The sequence below is a fragment of the Lycorma delicatula genome, chromosome 10, assembly GCF_047948215.1.
Source record: "Lycorma delicatula isolate Av1 chromosome 10, ASM4794821v1, whole genome shotgun sequence".
NCBI classification, from domain to species: Eukaryota; Metazoa; Arthropoda; class Insecta; order Hemiptera; family Fulgoridae; genus Lycorma; species Lycorma delicatula.
The window spans coordinates 6,375,166-6,397,097 of NC_134464.1; the positions used below are offsets into that span (position 1 = coordinate 6,375,166).

Below are 21,932 nucleotides of genomic sequence, written 5' to 3' on the forward strand. Positions count from 1 at the left end.
TGGTAGGTTAGAAAATTTAAAGAGGGAAATTAACAGATTAAATGTAGATGTAGTAGGAATTAGTGAGGTACGGTGGGAAGAGGAAAATTACTTTTGGTTAGGTGACAGCTTCAAATAAAGGGAAGGCAGGAGTAAGTTTCGTAATGAATAAGAAGATAGGGAAGAGAGTAAGTAAAGTATTTCAAAATGCATAGTAACAGAATCATTGATAAAATCAAAACCTAAGCAGACAACGATTGTAACATCTATACGCAAACAAGTGCCCGTGATGATGATGAGGTAGTGTGTACACAAAGCAATTAAACACATAAAAGGGGATGAAAATTTAATAATAGTTTGAGATTGGAATGCAAGCATTAGGAGATCTTAATTTAAAAAAGCATCAAGATTTGAATGGCAGAAAGGCTCCTGTAATAGTTGAAATACCTGCAGAATTACTGTGCAGTGCAGGTGAGGAAGCAATAGATAAATTATACCAACTGAGTGTGTAATATTTACAAAAAGGGGGAAGTTCAGTCAGACTTCAAAAAGAGTGTTATAGTCATGATACCAAAGAAAGCAGGAACAGATAAATGTGAAGAATATACAACTAGCTTTAACTAGCCATGCATCAAAAATCTTAAATAGAATTTTGTACACTAGAATTGAGAGGAGAGTGGAGGAAGTGTTGGTTTCAGGAAAAGTATAGGGACAAGGGAAGCAATTTTAGCGCTCAGATTAATAGTAGAAGGAAGATTAATGAAAAACAAACCAACATTCTTGGCATTTGTAGATCTAGAAAAGACATTCAATTAATGTAGACTGGAATAAAATGTACAGCATTTTTAAAAAAAATTAGGGTTCAAGTATAGAGATAGAACAATTGCTAACATTTACAGGAACCAAACAGCAACAATAATAATTGAAGAACATAAAGAAGCCGTAATAAAAATGGGAGTTCGACAAGTATGTTTCCTATCCCTGTTACTTTAATCTTTACATAGAACTAGCAATAATTATATTAAAACAATTTAGATTTGGATGCTGTGATTTGCTGATGATAATAATTCTAGCTCAGTGTAAAAAAGATTTAGAAGAAACAATGAACAGCATGGATAAATCCTATGCAAGAACTACCGCATGAAAATAAATAACAAAACAAAAGTAATGATGTGTAGTAGACATAATGATGATGAACCACTGAATATAAAAATAAGAAGAGAAAAGATTATGGAGGTAGAAGAAACTTGGATGATCGGAGTACCTGAGAAGAAAAGATTAGAAGCTTTTGAAATGTGGTGCTATAGGAGAATGTTAACAATTAGATGGGTGGGAAAAGGGACAAATGAGGGGGTGTTGTAGCAAACTGATAAAAGAAAAAAGCATTGAAAAAATATTGTTAAAAGAAGAGACAGACTTATAGGCCACATATTAAAGCATTCTGGAATAGTTGCTTTAATATTGGAGGGACAGGTAGAAGGAAAAAAATTGTGCAGACGGGCAACGTTTGGAACATGTAAAACAAATTATTAGGGATTTAGGATGTAGGGGATATACCGAAATGAAACTGCTGACACTAGAAACGGAATCTTGGAGAGCTGCATCAAACTAGTCAAATGACTGAACACAAAAAACCTTTTTATTATTTCTCATTATTAATTTGATGTACTTATGCTTGTAATTTTACTGATCATTGTAATTATAAAAACCACTTGAACATACTATTTATTCAAATTATAAACAAGAAAAACTATATTTATGTATACAACAGCAAAAAAAAAACTTAACAAATATTTTAAATCACGCCAACAAATACAAACAAAAACATTCGCACAGCCTCCTGAATTAAGTACAAAAGACTGCTTTCAGAAATCAAACAAATTCTGCTATCAAGCCAAAAGTACTTTTAAAGAATAAAGCGACCTTTCAAATAGCGAAAACAGTATCAAAATATCTCAATTTCTAAAAAAAATAATGGAATTTGAAAATTGCCATTTTTCGTGTAAAAAAACCTGAAGTTACAATTAAGCAAAAAAATAAATTACTCCTGAGTAGACTCTAGAGGTGGGATAAACGATTCTTTTTCAGGAATCGATTTTCCGAAAGGATTCGTAAAAAACAATCGTTCGTCCGATTCTTATTTCTTGTCCCCCCCACTAACAGTACCGTAAAAAAATACAACGTTCTCTTTCTCCTCTTCACCCATGTTTAACGGTTCGTCTCTATCCATATTCCTGCTCGACTCAACTGATGCGTACTTGCTAAATATCTTTACGATTGTTAATTTTAACGTGCACGCACTTCCTTTTTCCGCAGTTCAACTATCGTCGATTCTTCTCTTTTGAACTCTTATTTTAATCCGTAAACAAATGATATTTTTTCGATTCAAACGATGTTTACTAGCGTATCTCTAATGCGCATGCACTATTCTCAATCTAAATAACGATTCTCCATATTTCATCTAATTTGACACCATTATTATTTTTTCTTTTAATTTCATTCGGGCGGGAACCTATGTTGCACAACTTTGTCAAGCCAAAGATATATTTTACAATTATTCTTAGTAGATTGATAAAAGACGCGGTCGATACTGTTTTCATGGTCCATAATGTTTTATTTAGTTTTGTTTTAGTTTGCTTATATTTTTTTTATTTGGACCTTCACAATTTAGTAAGATTTTTTTTTTTACTTCACCTTATCAGAAGCAGATTTTTTTATAAATGATTTATAGGTATTCTATTTTTTTAAATGATTCGATTTTACACAAGTAGGTATTTTATAACCAATTTTATATAAGAATATCTTGTTTTTAAAATTATAAGCATGAGCTGCAGAAAAAGAAGCCACATCCGTACTTGATTTTCTGAAGCAAGTCCTGGAAAAGCCTTGTGTAATAGTTGCCATAGTTCAATATACTATGCTGCTGGGTGTTGATATTTCAAGACAAAATAAATCGTGATCCTTCTGATCATATTTCAGAAATGCATGACATTTTAAATACTACTGTGATTGACCCATATGAATCACAGCAATTAGTACTTCAATTAGCAAACCTTGTTGAATCTCGCCTAAGCCTTCTTCTTCTGTGCATACAATAACATCTTTGTCCTCAAAAAAAACACAACAGTTGTCCCTTACTTCCTTTGTTACAAAACCTGTTCCTCAAAGTAAAAGCCGAGCGTTAGATATTCAATTAATTAGGTTAATAACTAAAGAATATAAACCTATTTCACTCGAGGATGAAGAATTAAAGAAGTCTATTCACATCTTAAACCCTGGGTATTCGCTTCCTTGTCGGAAAACAATTACCACTAGTTATACAATTTCATAATTAATTCTACAATATAATTCCACAATTATATGAAAAATTTCTTGTGAGATTGGTTAGTCATTATACAGAGTGAGCAACATAAAACCGAACCCATAATGAAACCATTACCCAACACTATTTATGGAAGACTTGCGCAATTAGTGGATGTATATGTTACTACTGATTGTTGCTGCCATTTGTCAGGTGGTTACGTGTCAGTGCAGTATTATGAGTGCAGTTGTGTTTGTGTAAAATGCCTTATTCAATCCAGGAGGGAGTAGCTACAGTTGTAGCCTGTATTCGTTCTAGATCACTTGAAGAATCATGTAGAGTATTCATACAAAAATTTACGAATGCCTGCATCCCAGTGAATAGTAGCATACACGATTTAGTTAAAAAGTGGCATATAACAGGTTTGGTTTCAAACATTAGGACAATATTCCTAATTCCATTTCGACAACATTCAGGCAACATTCCATTCAGACTCTACAGGCCATTGCTGATATTAAAAGTAGAATTACTGCCAGTCTAAAAAAAAATCACTATGCAAGTTATCCTAACAATCTGGTGTTAAATACACATCTTGTCGTAAAATTCTTCATGAATTAAAATTGAAACCATACCCTGTTACAACTGTGCAACAACTGAACGAGCTGTCAGCAGAGGATGGTGGCCTCCATGTTCCCCAGAGTTGTCTACTAGCGATTTTTTTCCTTTGGGGCTACTTAAAGGAGCGAGTTTTTGCATCTAATCCTCACAATATTGATGAAGTGCAGATGAAAATTCAATGAGAAATCAACGCATTTGAACTGAAAACAACATTTTGCGTCAGACGACTCTCAATATGATAAATCGAGCACAAAAGTGCATTGATGCCCAGGGTGGTCATTTTGAACATTTTTTGTAATAAGGTTAAATAAAGTCAACATTTAAATTATGTTTTTCTTATTTAATTTATCCATATTATTCATAAAATTTTATTTCAACAAAACATATTGATTCTGTAAGCGGTTATGTTATGGGTTCAGCTTTATGTTGCTCCCCCTTTAGAATATAGAAGTATGCACAATAACTACTGATAGTTGAACATCAGTTTTAAATAATAATTATATGGCCATAACTGTTCATTTCATTGATTATGATTGTAATTTAAAAACCCTGTTACTTACTTTTATGGAAATCTGTTGTCAACATATGGCTGAAAAATTGCCATTGAACTGCAAGGTATATTCAATGAATGGGCTATTACTGACAAAATAGGATCAGTTGTTAGTGACAATGCAGAAAATTTAAAAGCTGTTACTTGCAATTGTCAGTTACGCCATATTCCTTGCCTAGCACATACAATTAATTTAATTGTCCAACCAGCAGTATCAGAATTAAAATCAATTGTGGTAAGTTGAAGGCAATTGTTGAATTTTTTAAATATAATTCTCATGCTGCCTCCAAACTACAAAACATGCAGTGACAAATGAATTTCAAAGAATTAAAATTAAAACAGGAAGTGTCTACACATCTACGCAATGGAACTAACTTCTGCACTTGTTTAATAAATTATTAGAAACAAAAGAACCACTAATTTCAACTATCGCTTTGGTGAATCAAATTTTAAATAATATTATTAAGAGATTATTGAAATAAGTTTTCAAAAGACTGTCACTATAAATGCTTACACAAAAACTTTCACAGAAAGTTCAAAGTATTCAGATCGAAAAGGTGATAGGTTTGAAACCGAAAAAGAAATTATTGAATGCTGAATTTCAAATGCAAAGGAAGATTTTGATAAAAAAGTAATGTAAATTTTAACTAATTCAAACCAATAGTTGCAATAATTTTAGAGCTACGTACATGTATGAATGAATGAATTATGAATTGCTCATCTTAAGATCACAAAATCCTCTCTCTTGGTGGAAAGAAAGGTGATTAATTTATCCAAGACTATTCAAAATAATGTAAATTAGACTTTGTATTACTGCAACCTGTTTCCTGTAAATGAATTTTTTCAAAAGTGGGACAGTTAATAACTGGAAGGCGAAGTAGACTTACTTCAAAGAATTTTAAAAAAATTATAATTTTACATGTAAATATGTAGAATACTGTATAGTTTATTTGGAAAGTAATAATTATTTATATTACTTACTTTTTTATTATTATTTTGTGATAATAGAACCAAAAATTTTAAAGAAAAGTTTTTGTGTGTCTGTAAGTAACTGTATATGTTTTAGTAAAAAAACAAAGATAGAATGAATGGCTTGCTCAAAAATAAGGTACGGTACAAGCTATATTATTTTAAATTATTTATTTTGTCATGTACAATTCGATATTGATATCAACTTAATTATTTATGTCATGTATAATAATTATTCATTTTGGCATGTATAACTTTAGTGAAATTAGTTAAAAGATAAATTTTCTAGATATAAATACTATTAACTAGTTGAAATTAAAAAAAAAAATTGTTTGGCTCTCATTTCGTTGTAGTTGGTAATTACAAATAAAAAAATGTGTTTTGGGGCTTACAGACAAAATTTAATTGTTTAAGATTAACTCGGTTAAATAGCACAGTTAATGAAAATATCCTATTGTGGTGGTGATGTAATAAAGTTATGCGTCATGTGTGGATATAAAGTAAACAAATGAAAGCTAGAATTTGGTATGGTAGGAGGATACCCTACCATAAGCCAAGCATAAGAAAGGTTTCCTATGAATCAAATCGTAACCGAGAAATTTTTGGTTTCCTATCACCTGTCCAATTCACTGTTGAGAATGGTAAACAGAATCAGTTTCTCCCGCAGACGGATTCTCGATTCTTTCGTTCACTATAAAAATCGATTAGAAGGAACGAATCGTTCACGAAATTTCCCATTACTAGTAGACTCCCCCTTTTTTGGTGGAGGGGTTTTTACGTAGGAAGGGACCAAAAAATCTGCTCGCAGATACTTCAACGTGCCCGTTTGTGGTTATGTCGGGTTCCAGTCAAATCAAGCCAGGACCGACTAAAACCTCTTCCCTGTCAGCGACATGCCAACCTTTCGGCATCACTCGGAACATGCCGCCCGACCGCATCAGCAATCATCAGGAGAAGGGGAGCCAAGACGCATAAAATGGAAACCAAAATGATCCCCTCCTCGGCGACCAAGTAACCCACAACCCAGACAAGACTGAAGAGCGTAGATGCTTTATCCGGTAGAGGATAAAGCTATGAAGTCCCAACAGCTTCTTCGACAAAGACGACCTTGTAGGACACCCCATACTCAGCTGCCCACCTTTCTCAAGCGGTCCGACGAATCCTCCTCTTGCATAGATACATCCATACTGGTCTTCTTCAATCATCTTCACTTTTAGAATGTTGTAACACATCTTGAATACAGCATTCAACCGGATTCTGAAAAGAGCATCCGCCCCACAATGCACAACTCGTCTAGTGGCCCGGTGATATAGCAGCAGAGCTTTCTCTCCTCCACCCAGTGGATGCAGTGAAATGTTACTTGCAGACTCTTTCCCTTAAGTAAGCTGTGAAATAAACAATAACTTATCGTTTACTTAAAGTTATCGTTTTAACATTGTCATTGTTGTTGCGATAGTTTATCATCTAAGTTTCGATAGTTTAATATCGATACTACTGTCTATAATCATGCATTATGTACACTCGTGGTATAAGTTAAGGTTATATTGTATAATTCATAGAAGTAGTTGATATTGAAGAAGTGTCTCATAGAAGTAGTTGATATTTGTATTTTTGTACACTTACATCGGTATTATGGATGAAAATGGAACTGAGAAAAAGAAAGGCCATAGGGACCCTCATTCAGGTATCTCATATACGTTTAATTAAACTAGAAATAAGAAATCGAATTTACTTGTTAAGACGTTAACAAGTATTAATTTCGTATTTTGTTTTTTTTTAATTGTGTATATTATAATTAAAAACGTAATTATAATTTCAAAACGTAGAATTGTAAACTAATAACTACGTTTGTAATTTTATGTAGACTTTGACCGAACTTATTTTATTGAGTTAATGAAATAACACTTGTCTGTGTGCAACACATGCTTACTTGTTTGTTTTGCTGTGCCTGGGAGAGAAATTACATGAAATGTATAACATTTGTTTCTTTTCAAGATGTGTTACTATGAGTGATTTAAGTACAGAATTTGCTAAGCAGTGTTAGTTTCTGTTGAAATTCATTTCTAATGAGTACCCTTTCCAAAAAGGGTTTCCCTATGATGTTAATTGACATTAAAATTTCATTGATGTAGAATACAAATCAAAATGGTACTTCACTGTACTTTGGTGTTATTTGTTACATGATTTTGTTCGTACATGTATTTAGTGTTTATATATACTGTTTTGTACCTTTCCTAATGTACATACTATATAATTATGTCATAACTTTATAGTATAGACAATATAACATTTGATACCAACCGCTGTTTTTTTAAGGGTGATGGTACTATATGCTTACCTTGAGTTGGAAGAAATGATAGATCTCTGCTTATTATTAGTAATTTGATTGCATAAATTGTTTTGCCAAAAGATCTATTGACTAATTTTATAATTTATCTATCTGCAAATCTTAACCTCATTTGTGGATGCACACATCTGTTATCATCTCTATTTTCTCTTAGATTCATAAATATAGTGTGCCTGGTGATTGTAGTGCTATTTTTTCAATATCTTTTGTTTTAACACATATATGCACATCTCTCTTATATGGCTCTTCATTCAAGATAATCATTGGATGTTTCCAGTCATTGATTTGTATGGTTATTTCTAAATGAAGTTCACTGTTAATTGGTGTTATCTCACATTGCCAGTTATAACTGAAACAAATTGCGTTAAGAAATAGAAACCCTTGAGTTCATAAACCATAATTGTCAATTTTCTTTTTTGTATAATAGTGGATAGATTATTGTAATTTTAGATTATTGTATTTTTAGATTATTGTAATTTTTTTTAACTATAAGCCTTTTTTATTTTTGTAATTTTAGTGATTCAGTTATCAGTTATTTTTTTTGGAATTTTTTAATTTTTTTGTAGCCAGTTCTCCCACCTTAGATTTTTTTCTACTGCCTGCCCATTTTTGTTTTAATGTTTAATTTCAATCATTTCCTTTTTAATTATAATTATCAAATTTGTTAATTTGTCAATTTTAATTTCAGCAAACCATTCACTACAATCTTTCATGGAGTATTAATTAATAATTGGCTTAATACTTTAGTGGCTGTAGTTATTTTGGTTTCATGTTTGTTTTAACTTCCTCTGAATCTACATTATGTTTTATTTATTGAGAATACTAAATCATCCATTTACTGTAAAGAAATTTGACATAAGACTGACTTTTTTTTTTACTTAGTAGAGAGCAGTTTTCTAGATGGACTAAGAATATCACAAGTACGCATATGTTGTGTGATTATATAATTGCATTGTGGTACAGTGTAATCAGGCTAGGGTAGGTGTTTATGACATATTTACTATTAACATGTTGGATGAAATTTACAGAACTAACTGTGTAATGGTATTGTTTTACTTTAAGTTTTAAAAGTTAAATTGCAAGTTACAGTAATTAAAATTACAATAGAATTATTCATTCTTTTTTCTTTATGCAGATTCTATTTTGTAAGTTGTTTATTGTTAGATTATGACGAAAAATTAATACTTTGATAATTAGTGATAAAATCTCATTAAAAAAAAAATTTAACATATGTGAAAAATGTGTAGTAGAAAGTGCCAATAAAATAAATGCAAAAAAAACAACTAACTTTCAAAAGTATTCTAAAGGTTGTATATAAAAATAGTCCTATTAAAACAAACTATGATAATTTTGTCAAATACCGGTGCCTCTGATTATTTGTTTAAATACCAAATTTTTCCCTTTTAACTGTATAGGAATGCTATTTGATTAAACGAACCTAAAGATCTGATTAAATGAACTTAAATTGAACTTAAAGGATAACATAAGTTATTTATCACAATGCCCTAAATTCAACTTGGTGTCTTAATATTGTTTAACAACTCCTTACTTTTCTTTCTTTTTCATTAAACAAGATGACTTTCCATAAATAGCTCATTAAACAAGATAAATTCCCAAGCATTCACCTTGTGTACAGATGATTGTAGGTTCAGAATTTGGTGATTCAAAAAAAATTAATAATCACTGTGAAATTAGAGGAAAAGTAAGGTTCAGAAAATTTAGCTGAAAAGATGTCCACCGGGTTGGTCTAGTGGTGAACGCGTCTTCCCAAATCAGCTGATTTGGAAGCCGAGAGTTCCAGCAAAGCCCTAGTCCTAGTAAAGCCAGTTATTTTTACATGGATTTGAATGCTAGATCATGGGATACCAGTGTTCTTTGGTGGTTGGGTTTCAATTAACCACACATCTCAGGATTGGTCGAACTGAGAATGTACAAGACTACATTTCATTTACACTCATACATATATCATCCTCATTCATCCTCTGAAGTATTATCTAAACGGTAGTTACCGGAGGCTAAACAGGAAAAAGAAAAGCTGAAAAGACGTGATATCTTCTTTTTTCAAAACTAAATTCATTTGAATGTTTGAAGGATAATACCATGAAATCATTCTGATAATCAAAATATTTTCAGACAAAAATGCAAGAAACCCTGTGGAAAAACATTTAACAAATAGTTTATAGCGTTCATAATAATATTCCCATATGTCAGACAGCCTAAGCTAATATTCTTGGTAGAAATATATTTGCATCATTTCTCTGCATAATTTTTTTTTATCTTTATAGGCATTTCTGGAGTGATTTCTTTTTCATATGTGTAGTACTTTTGAAATCCTATCAGTATTTTAAATATAAATAAGAAAAGTAAATTAAAAGTGACCTTTAAAAATAAAACGCACAAGAACTTAAAAAATAATTATTTTTCAAATGTCAAATGAAGTTGTTAGTAGTTTTAGTGATTTTATCAAATACCAGTACCACAATTTGTTCCCTTCAAAACATTAGTTTTTTAGAAGAATTTCTTTATTAATTGATAATTTACAGGCTGCTGCATTATTTCAATTTAAAGATTACATAAAATTTACTTACTGACTGCAACAAGCAACTTTCAGCTGCTAAAAGTCCCTTATTGAATCTAGTATTTTCTGGAATGGGTTTGTTCCTTTCTCATAAAACATCGCATGAATTCAGTGAAGTAGGATTCCGTGTGGGGCCTGACCGTTCCCTTGTGCTTTTCATTCTGCCATTTCAGCGACTCTCACAAGCGTTCAGTGATTTGAATATGAGCATTGCTTTGAGGATCAACAAAATCGTACAAATGATTCACAGTATAATGTCAGAATCCTTTCATTTCCATTGTATTGACTGCCACACCAGGTATCTGGGTACAATATTCTCCCATCATTAAGATTGTCTTTGATAGCATTTAGTAGGGTTTGAATCGATCTATCAACAACTTTCACAACCAAACACTCACCATTTTCACATCAAATGCTGCCAAAGCCCATTTTGGGTAGATGCAACCAGCATGATTTTTGCCCTTCAAGAACAGCATTTTGTCAATTGTACAGTTTTCCCCAATTTTACCTTGCCTGTGCTGTTCAGTATAGTCGACACACACTTCTCTAATGAAAACTACAGGCGACTACTGTATTTGGTCATTTACAGTGGTCATTTTCACTTGATAGTTTAAATGCACTACTATATAGAAAATGTATGATGTCATGAAGCTCAGCTTAGAGTAAAAGTACATTTGATGCAACACCATATAACATCATCAGTTTGATAAAGATGAATAGTGGTATTCTACCAGGAACCAGGAACCATTGAGTTCCTGCATTTGCAGGAACTCAATGTCATTGTGTTTCAGACATTTATGTTAATCGTTGATTGCAAAATTAAACTGCTTTCACGATAAATGCAACTAACCAACTGTAGGTAACCAGTTACAAACCCACCAGTTTGGTCTAATGGTGAATTAGTCATTACAAATAGCTCATTTCGAAGTGAGAGTTCTAAGGTTCAAATCCTAGTTAAGGCAGTTAATTTTATGGGGTATTCCATTTTAATTCAACAAATTCTCTGACATTTTGTTGTATCACTATTTTTGATTTTGATGATATTTGGTATATGATACTAACCCACCTTGTTTTGGCCAAAAAATACTTTTTTATATTTTTATATTTTTATATTTGAGTAACAGACTATTTTCTAACTTGCCAACAGGTAAAAACAGCCATTTTCATCACTTTTTCCATGAGCTGTAACATTCTTATTTTACATCGTTCAGAGGGTCAAAAAGGGCTTTTTGGAAATAGTAAATATGGAACTTCATCTTTGTGTAATCAAAATTCATTTTGTTACATAACCAGATCAAAACCGCTAAAAACACTGTTCCTTCTAACCATGAACATGTATCCAAAAAATTCACAGCATGTATTTTCTGAGATAATAAAATAGGCTTACTATACAAAATATTTTTATATGTCTATAATGAGATAGCTTATATTCTAGATAGTTTGTTACTTAAAGTATGACTTGTACACACAAACTCATGTTTAATCACGAAAGTGATTAGATATGCATGGACATGAATGCTTGCGTAATCCTGAATGGAAACATTTTAAAAGCCTCAGTTACTGTTTTGATTTCAAAGTAATATATTATACTGTGGTTACATAATGTACACTTGTTTATAAAGTGATTTTATTAGCAGTGAACTTTCTTTTATGCGATATCTTTTATTTTTAATTTTATTAATTAAAGAAATTCTTATTTTGGCTACAGAGAAACCAGGATAAGACAAAGTAAGGTGCAATTGGTAGTTTAATAATTTATACTAACTGTATTGTTATTGTAAGAACCCTTGCATTTTATAAAAACAGATTATGGAGTGTTCAATTGGCATTCACACTGAAACAGTATGTCACAAATTGACTTATAATAGATCTTCAGTATTGCACAATGTTTTAGAGTTTACTGAACAGCAAATAAAATTTATATCTTTAAGAAGTGGGTGTACTGAAACAAAAAAATATGTGTATTTTTCATAAAACCGAATATTTAAATAAATATTTTCATATTAATGGGAAAAGTTGCTCTAACCCATTTAGCTGTCTCACTAAACCAGTTAAGAAATCTCTTCAAGAAATATCTTTGGCACTTTCAACTAGCAATTCAGATTTAAAACTAATTCCAGGCAGAGCACTGTGTACAAAATGCTTAAACAAAATACAGAAACCACAACACAAGATGATACAGAAAGCGAACCAGAATGTCAAGATGTTTGAACCTCAATGTGTTATAGTCGAGTTGGTGAATAAAGCTTGTTCAGCACTTGGCATTTCCCCTATTAAGGTTCAAAAATTATCGAGCACGGCAAAGGAACCAATTTTACAAAAATAGCCAAGTCGGTTACCAGTAAATTAAATGATTCCTTTGATTTAAATATTTCTACAGAAGAAACCAGTTTAGTACCACAAAATTATGCTGATTTAGGTAGGAAATATGAAGAATTAATCATCAAAATAATGGATAAAATGAAAACATTTACTGCATCAACCCAAGAAAAAAATTAATATTTTAAGTTTATTACCAAGCAGCTGGAGCATTCAAAAAATTCAAAATGAGTTTAGTGGTAGTCAATATTTAGCTCGTCAGTTCAAACAATTAGTTAAAAGGTCAAGTGGAATTTTGCCACAAATTGACAAAAAGAAATCCAGTCCGTAATTGATGAAAATGTTATTAAATGTGTCCAAGATTTTTTTTCACAAGTATGATGAGCACTACCAAATGATGCCAGGCAAGATGGATTGTGTCTCAAGCTGATGGGAAAAAAATTAATATTAAAAAAAGGCTTATCATATGTAACTTAAAAGAATTATATACAGCCTTCAAAGAAAAACATAATTTAAAAATTGGTTATTCAAAATCTGCTGATTTAAGACCTAAATTTTGTGTACTGGCTGGTGGGTCAGGTACTCACTCTGTTTGTGTGTGTCACCACCAAAATGTAAAACTCATGTTATCTGCTCCAAAAATAAAATTGGATTACATAGAAAATGAAACATGCATGCTTTCACAGTGTGAAAAATGCCCAGGCACTAATGAAGTGCAAAAAAAATTCAAAAGTGGCGATTTTGACATGAGAAATGAAGAACGTCGAAGACCACCAAAAAAGTTTGAAGACAGTAAATTGTAAGCATTGTTGGATGAGGATGATGCTCAAACGCAATAACACCTTGCAGATCAATTAAATGTAACACGTGAAGCTGTCTCCAGACGTTTGAAAGCCATGTAAAAGATCCAGAACATGGGAAAATGGGTTCCACATGAACTGAATGAAAGACAGCTAGAAAATTGAAAAATCAGTTGCGAAATTTTACTCGATAGGTACAAAAGAAAGTTATTTCTCCTTTGTGACAGGTGACAAAAAGAGGATATACTTCAAGAATCCTAAGCGTAAAAGATCATGGGTAAGTCCAGGCAAACCATCAACATCAATTGTAAGGCCAAATCTCTATGGAAAGAAGACAATACTCTGTGTTTGGTGGGATCAGAAGGGTGTGATCTATTATGAGCTGCTAAAACCTGGTGAAACCGTTAATAATGAACGCTACCGACAACAAATGGTAGATTTGAATCAAGCATTGCATGAAATTGACCAGAATATCAAAAAGGTAACACAAAGTGATTTTGCCTCATGTTAATGCACCATCACACACAGCAAAAGTGGTCAAGGAAGCGATTGAGGTGTTTAGTTAGGAAATACTTTTGCATGCGGCTTACTCACCAGACTTGGCTCTATCCGACTTCTATTTATTTGCATCGATGGAACACGCACTTGCTGAGTGAGCAGTGCTTCACTTCTTATGAAAATGTACAAAGATGGCTTGATGACTGGTTTGCCTCAAAAGAGCAACAGTTTATTCGGCATGGCATTCATAAATTATCAGAGAAGTTTGAAAAATGTATAGCTAGCAATGGACAATATTTAGAATAAAATATTTTTTATCATTTTCATACAATAAACATGTATTTTCTATACAAAAATTCTGGTTTCATGTTTAGACACCTGGTATAGATTTAAAATGTAAAAATTATGTCTGCTGCAAATATGATGGCAAGCGGTGGTTAGGCGAAGTCATTGAAGTTAAAATACATGAAAATGAAGAGGAATATCGAATACACTTTTTCTATTCACAGGGTCCTGGTACTTCATTCAAGAAATTGTTGAGGGATAATCAAATATGAGTTCAACCGGGAAATATTTTAAAGATTCTCACACCTTCAGAGTTTTTTCTATCAACTATTGGAAGAGAACAGAACATTATACCAAACATGAATAAGAAGATATCAGTTCTACTCGATAAAAAAATGGCAGGAGTACTAAGGTTAAGTTTGTTATCAAAACATGCATGATTAATTGATAATTTCCATGAGCAGGAGTAAAATAAGGTAAAAGTGAGTCAAACAACTTGTTAATGTATTTGAATTGTTTATCATTTTATAATTATTATTCATCGTACCGTAATTGACTATTTATCATTTTGTAATTGACAGTTTATTAATTATCAATTTATTCATTCTAATTAGTTTAGTTGTAATTTTTATAATCTGAAAAAAATATGTAACATCAGTATTCTTGAATACGTTGTTTGCGATTAGAAGGAACGGTGTTTTTAGCAGTTTTGTTGTTGGCTTCATTACCCGTCAATCCCTTTTAAGTAACAAAATAAATTTTATATAGTTTTAAAGTACACAAAAAGTACTTACTGCTGTAAAAATTTCATATTTTTGCTATAAAATTTCATATTCTGGTTCCACATGTTGCCTTTGGGATCCAAAAATGAGACATTTTCAAAATCTTGTGATTTTTCAACCCTTTTTTTTTTTTTTATGAAGGACACTCAGTAACAGTCCAATTTTTTTTTTTAATTACTATTAGCGCCTAAGAATTAAAAGGTAAAAAACAGGCCCGTTACCCTAAGCCCATCATTATTTATTTTGGGCCCAAAATTTGAAAAAACAACAATTTTTAAACATAACTAAAGTAAACGTTACAAGATTTGGTTATGTAACAAAATGAATTATGAGTACACTAAGATGAAGTTCCATCTTTACTCTTTCCAAAAAGCCGTTTTTGACCCTCTGTACAATGTAAAATAAGAATGTTATAGCTCATAGAAAAAGAGATGAAAATGGCTGTTTCTACCTGTCGGCAAGTTAGAAAATAGTCTTACTAAAGAAAATTTTATTTTTGAAATGTAAAAAAATATTTTTTGGCCGCTATAATGCGGGATCAGATACCAAATATTATCAAATTCAAAAATAGTGATACGACAAAATGTTTGGAAATTCTTCTTGGAATAGGATTTCAAAAGTACTACACATATAAAAAAGAAATCACTCCAGAAATGCCTATAAAGATAAACAAAAATTATGCAGAGAAATGATGTAAATATATTTCTACCAAGAATATTAGCTTAGGCTGTCTGACATATGGGAATATTATTATGAAAGCTATAAACTATTTGCTAAATGTTTTTCCACAGGTTTTCTTGCATTTTTGTCTGAAAATATTTTGATTATCAGAATGGTTTCAGGGTATTATCATTAAAACATTCAAATGAATTTAGTTTTTAAAAAAGTAGATATCAGGTCTTTTCAGTTAAATTTTCCTCTAATTTCACAGTGATTATTAATTTATTTTTGAATCACCAAATTCTGAACCTACAATCATCTGCACACAAGGTGAATGCTTGGGAATTCATTTTGCCACATAATGCCATCCAAGTTCTCCATTTCTTCACAAAGACTCAAAAAAAATAATTTTATTTAACAAAAAATGATTATCCTCGACCCGTGTACCATTATTTATAATCTATTAAATTAATACATATTATTATAATCCCAGAAAAATTAAGAATTTTGTGAAATTATGAAAAAGTAAAATACAGGTGAGCTAAAAGAAAGGATCCAGAATATCTTCAAATTCATTTATGTTTGATCTTACTGTTTGATCCCTGAAAGAACTTCCTCGATAAAATAAAGGAGTGAATCATCGAAGTTAATCTTATGTGGTGTTTAACATGTACATTTGTTACGGTTCATATATGTAAAAAAAATTGTGCTAAATTGAGAACCTTGTACTTTTTTCCTGAACTTCTTGGTTATGCATATGTTAGAAATCTGAGAAGCGGTCTGTCATTTTAAATGTATGCAACCCTTACTGTCGACTGTTAATTAGTACTAAACTGTGTTTTAGGTAGAAAAGCAGAGAAAAAGAAAGCAAAGAAACATTTGCAAGAACAGGGAGATGGACATAAAAATCCTAAGGCATTTACATTTAACTCTGCTGTTAGAGCAGAAAGAACATTCAGAAGGTAACATGAAATACTTTTTATTAATTTCAGTATCCTAAGACCATTTTTTTCTGTGTATGTAACATTTTGTGTATACCTTCTAACATTAGTGTAACATTTTTAAAAGTGATATTTTTACCTTTTATACTTTTACAGCCTAAATGGTGGTTCAAATTCCTGATCGTTGTTGCTGGAAGTTATTTCTTTATTTTTTCTTTTTCGGTCACAGTTTAATACAGTCTTTGGGTCACCTTTTTATTTCATTATTTATTAATTTCAAGCTGTGTAATTAAATTTTAATTTTGACACAAAGATTTTTTATCGCTACATTATGGCACTGCATAGAAATAATACATTAAAAAATTAAAAAAGGAAGAGATATATGTGTTAGATAATATGTTATCTAATTTTTTTAAATTATTAGCTCTATGATTGTTTTTTTTGTGACACGTTTGTCTATTTTTTAAACTGATTACATCTCAGCACTTGATTGATATGCTTGAGCGTTAAAACGTTGTACTTAAATTTATATTAATACTTATAAATTTTTTTTATTTTATTTATTTTACTGTAATGAAGTTTGTAACAAGTTATTTAAAATATTACAAAAAAACTTTCCATGTTATTTGTGAATTCTGTTTGGTCTATTAATATGGCTTTTTTTATACTGAAAGATTTAAATTTAACATAGGAGGATGGATACATCGCCAATTATGTGCAATGTATTTGCATTTGTGTGTTTGTTGGCATCACTGTAGTTTTTTCATGCAGATGGTTTGTGTTGTTTTTGACTTAACATCTCTATATAGATAAGTTGATAAGTCAGTTCTATTGTTATAACTGCAATGTTAACCGTGGCCACTCTTCTTTCCGTGCACCAAAGAAGAGCAATGTTCAGTAATCTGTTTTAATGGCCTGAAAATGTACTGGGGGCTGAAATTTATTGAATACTATTACAGGAACACTGTTTTAACACAACAGAGTATCTATGAGCGGTTTGAAAAATTAAAAAATAGTCGCATAAGTGCTACGCACGAAAAAAGAACCAGATGCCTGTCTACAGTTGCAACTGATGACAACATTAATGCATAAATGTCATGTTTCTGAAAGATAGACAAGTGACTATGTATAAAATAAAATAAGGCCAGTAATTTAAAAAAAATAATAATAAGAGCTAATAGTTTAAAAAAATTAGATAACATATTATATCTCTTCCTTTTTTAATTATTATTTCTATGCAGTGCCATAATGTAGTGATAAAAAAGCTTTGTGTCGAAATTAAAATTTAATTACATAGCTTGAAATTAATAAATAATTTAAAAAATAATGAAATAAAAATGTGACCCAAAGACTGTATTAAACTGTGTGACCGATAAAGAAAGAAATAACTTCCAGCAACAATGATTAGGAATTATAGGTAAGTGGTTCACAAGTAAGTCATGTTTCTCCCATAAATAAGTCTACTGTAAATAGGAAAATTGATTTTAGCAGATTTTTGAGACTTGTAATACCTACTACTTGAACATTATTAGAAAAGGGGCTCAATAACTTATTGTGAAATGCTTTGGGAAAAGCTGAAGTCTACAATTTGAAGCAGATGCCAATGAAAACTGTAGAAAGTATTGCATTGTGACATGAAAATGCCAGTTGGCATACTGCTGCCCACATAGTTATAATTATCTAGAAATCAAGTTCGAGATATTGGCTCACTCTCCTCTGTATAGCCTTGGTCTCACTTGTTCAGGTATATCATTTCTTTGGTCCACTCAAAAAGACAGTAAGAGGCCGATGATACACATTCATTGAACAACTGAAAGAAGTTGTGCATATGTGACTTGTTACTCGACCAAAAACATTTTTCCAGAGGTTTGTGCAACAATTAAAAAGGTTTGTTGAAAAGCAAGGAGAATTTGTCGACAAATGATATAATTTTTTTTTTTATTTGAATAAGAACGTTATTCTGTAATGAAGTTTAGAGTATTGCGGGTAATTATTGATTTGCCCTTGTGAATTATTCTATTCAATTCTAGTTGTATTATTTTTTTTATTGCTGTTTTGATTTCAGATTTTCAATAAAATTTCTTCACAATAGTTTCAAGAAGCAGAAAAGATAAAAAAAGTAGGAATAAGAAGATATTCATAAAATTATTTTAACCACTAATTCTGGATGTTTGAAAAGCATCATTATTCATAGTCAAAAAATAAAAGAACTAAAAATCAGTTAAATTATGATTTTATTTATTCTTGTGGTGCAATCTTAAGTTTATTGTTTGCTTTTTTGTATAGGGGTCAAGATATACAGTCTAAAAAGCATCGTATACCAGTTATTGATCGAACACCTGTTGAGCCACCACCTATTTTGGTTGCAGTTGTTGGACCTCCTAAAGTTGGAAAATCATTACTGATACAATGTTTAATTAAGAATTTTACAAAGCAACCTCTCTTGTCTATTAAGGGACCAGTCACTGTTGTATCAGGTATACCAGATATATTTCAATGGCTGTGTATGTGTTTGATTCAAGTTTTTTATGATTGTGTGATTGAAATTGAGAATAATTAAATTATTATTCAATCAGATATTACAATATTTTAACGTAAAAATGTTCAATCGTGTGTGTAATGATTACTACATTAGTTCATTTTCATTGTTTTGTTCTACATTACTTGCCCTTAAAAAAAAATCAGATTGTAAGGTATACTGAATTTATAGTATGTTGTTTTTATTCATTCAAAATTGAGGCCAAAATTCTAATTATGAGCAAACATTTCTCAATTTTGTGTTCTGTCTAGTTACTCTTATTTATTCATTTATTGTTATTGATATATAGTACAATAACTAAATTATTGTAGCAAATCGACAAGAGACATCAGTTAAGCCTGAAAAGTCATCAATTTCCAAGAATAACATACATCCATATTAGCCTTAGAGAAATTGAGGAGCGAGATTGTTTCCTGTTGTCCTTTCAACTGAATGAAATATGATCGTGTCACACCCTTTAAAATCTACAAGCAACATCTTCATGTCATTCACCACAGGGACTTTGGTGAACAACTTTTTCTCTTTTTTTTAAGCGGTGGAGGAACCCCATTTACGGGTACTTAGACAGCGTCAGGTTTGCTAACAGGTTCCACAAGATGCTATTAAATGCATATGTGTTCCTGCACACTACTGACTAAACCTCTACTCCTGGCTACCCACCCTTTCTGGTACAGCTGGTGCGCATTACTTCATGAAGGGGGGACTATGCCCTCACACACATTCAGACACCACAGTCAACAGACACCGATCTCACACACCTACAAGATACCTCACATCAGACTAAAATCACACCACACACTCCACAGATCCAGTCGCATAAACACCTCACGGGTAATCAAAACTGCAGCGTACTAGTAAACGGTGTTATAGAGGAAGAGGATGAAAGGGGAGAAAAAATACTGAGATCTGAATTTAAGAGAGCACTAAAAGATTTGAATGGCAGAAAGGCTTCTGGTATAGATGGGATACCTGTAGAATTACTGCGCAGAGCGGCTGAGGAAACTATAGATAGATTATCCAAACTGTTGTGTAATATTTGTGAAAAAGGGGAAGTTCTGTCAGACTTGAAAAAGAGTGTTATAGCCATAATACCAAAGAAAGCAGGAGCAGATAAATGTGAAGAATACAGAGCAATTAGCTTAACTACTCGTGCATCAAAAATCTTAGCTAGAATTCTGTATAGAGAATTGAGAGGAAAGTGGAAGAAGTGTTAGAAGACCAGCTTGATTTCAGGAAAAGTATAGGGACAAGGGAATAGATTAGTAGTAGAAAGAGGATTAAAGAAAAACAAACCGACATACTTTGTATTTAAAGACATCGATAACATAGACTGGGATAAAATGTTCAGCATTTTAAAAAATTTAGGGTTCTTTAAGTAGAAACATAGAAGAACAATTTCTAACATTTATAGGAACCGAACATAAGAAAGAAGCTTTAATAAAAAAGGAAGTCCGATAAGGATGTTCGTTATCCCCATTACTTTTTAATCTTTGCATAGAACTACCAGTTAATGATGTTAAAGAACAATTTAGATCTGGAGTAACAGTGCAAGGTGAAAAGATAAAGTTGTTAAAATTTGCAGATGATATAGTAATTCTAGTTGAGAATAAAAAAAATTTAGAAGAAACAATGGCTGAAGTCCTAAGCAAGAACTACTGCATGAAAATAAACAAGAACAAAACAAAAGTAATGAAATGTAGCAGAAATAATGTAGATGGACCGCTGAATATAAAAATAGGAAGGTAAAAGATGACGGAGGTAGAAGAATTCTGTTATTTGGGAAGTAGAATAACTGAAGATGAACAAATCAGGAGCGGTATAAAATGCCATATAGCACAGGCAAAACGAACCTTCAGTCAGAAATATAATTTTCTTACATCAAAAATTAATTTAAATGTCAGGAAAACATTTTTGAAAGTATATGTTTGGAGCATAGCTTTATATGGAAGTGAAACTTGGATGAGCGGTGCACCTGAAAAGAAAAGATAAGAATCTTTTGAAATGCAGTGTTATAGGAGAATGTTAAAAATCAGGTGGTTAGATAAAGTGACTGATGAAGAGGTATTGCAGCAAACTGGAAGAAAGAAGCATTTGGAAAAAATATAGTTAAAAGAAGAGATGACTTATAGGCCACATCTTAAGGCATCCTGGAATATTAGCTTTGATATTGGAGGGACAAGTAGATGAGAAAAATTGTGCAGGCAGGCAGGCAACATTTGGAATATATAAAACAAATTTTTAGGGATGTAGGATGTAGGGGGTATACCGAAATGATATGACTAGCACTAGATAGGGAATCTTGGAGAGCTGCATCAAACCGGTCAAAAAAATAGAAATGTAAATAAGTATATAGAAACAAAATAATCTGCTGTTTTCTGTGAGAAATGTTGGATAATTTATACACTGTCTTTACTAAGTAGGGATATTGATATATTTAAATTTATTTATCGATACGTAACAAAATTGTAAGATTTATTTATACCGTAAAAAGTCATCTTATATTTCTCTTTAACATAGAAGTTAAATTATTCTTGTTTTTCTAAAGTTATCTTAATTTCTGATATATGTATACAAGCTTATTGAGATAGATAAAAGGAATGAAATGGTAGATGAAAAATATTATTTTCTTATTAACCATATTATCTAAATAAACTTCAGAAGTAAATCATGCTGTTGTGGGAATAAGCCATTATATTAATTTTTAAAATAATTTTGCCTTTATTTATTTTGTGCTTGATATTATTGTACATTGTTTCTTGTTTTTAG

General features: G+C 31.4%; 1 protein-coding gene across 1 annotated transcript in view; it reads left to right on the forward strand.

The window, feature by feature from the left end:
- The first annotated feature begins 6,899 nt into the window (after positions 1 to 6,899).
- The window catches only part of LOC142330840 (ribosome biogenesis protein BMS1 homolog), an 81,104-nt gene continuing 66,071 nt past the window's right edge, over positions 6,900 to 21,932 (forward strand). Inside the window, exons 1-3 of the mRNA XM_075376300.1 lie at positions 6,900 to 7,101; positions 16,531 to 16,648; positions 18,914 to 19,104. Coding sequence (XP_075232415.1) covers positions 7,050 to 7,101; positions 16,531 to 16,648; positions 18,914 to 19,104 — 361 coding nt within the window. The 5' untranslated portion in view covers positions 6,900 to 7,049. The remainder of the gene's footprint in view (positions 7,102 to 16,530; positions 16,649 to 18,913; positions 19,105 to 21,932) is intronic.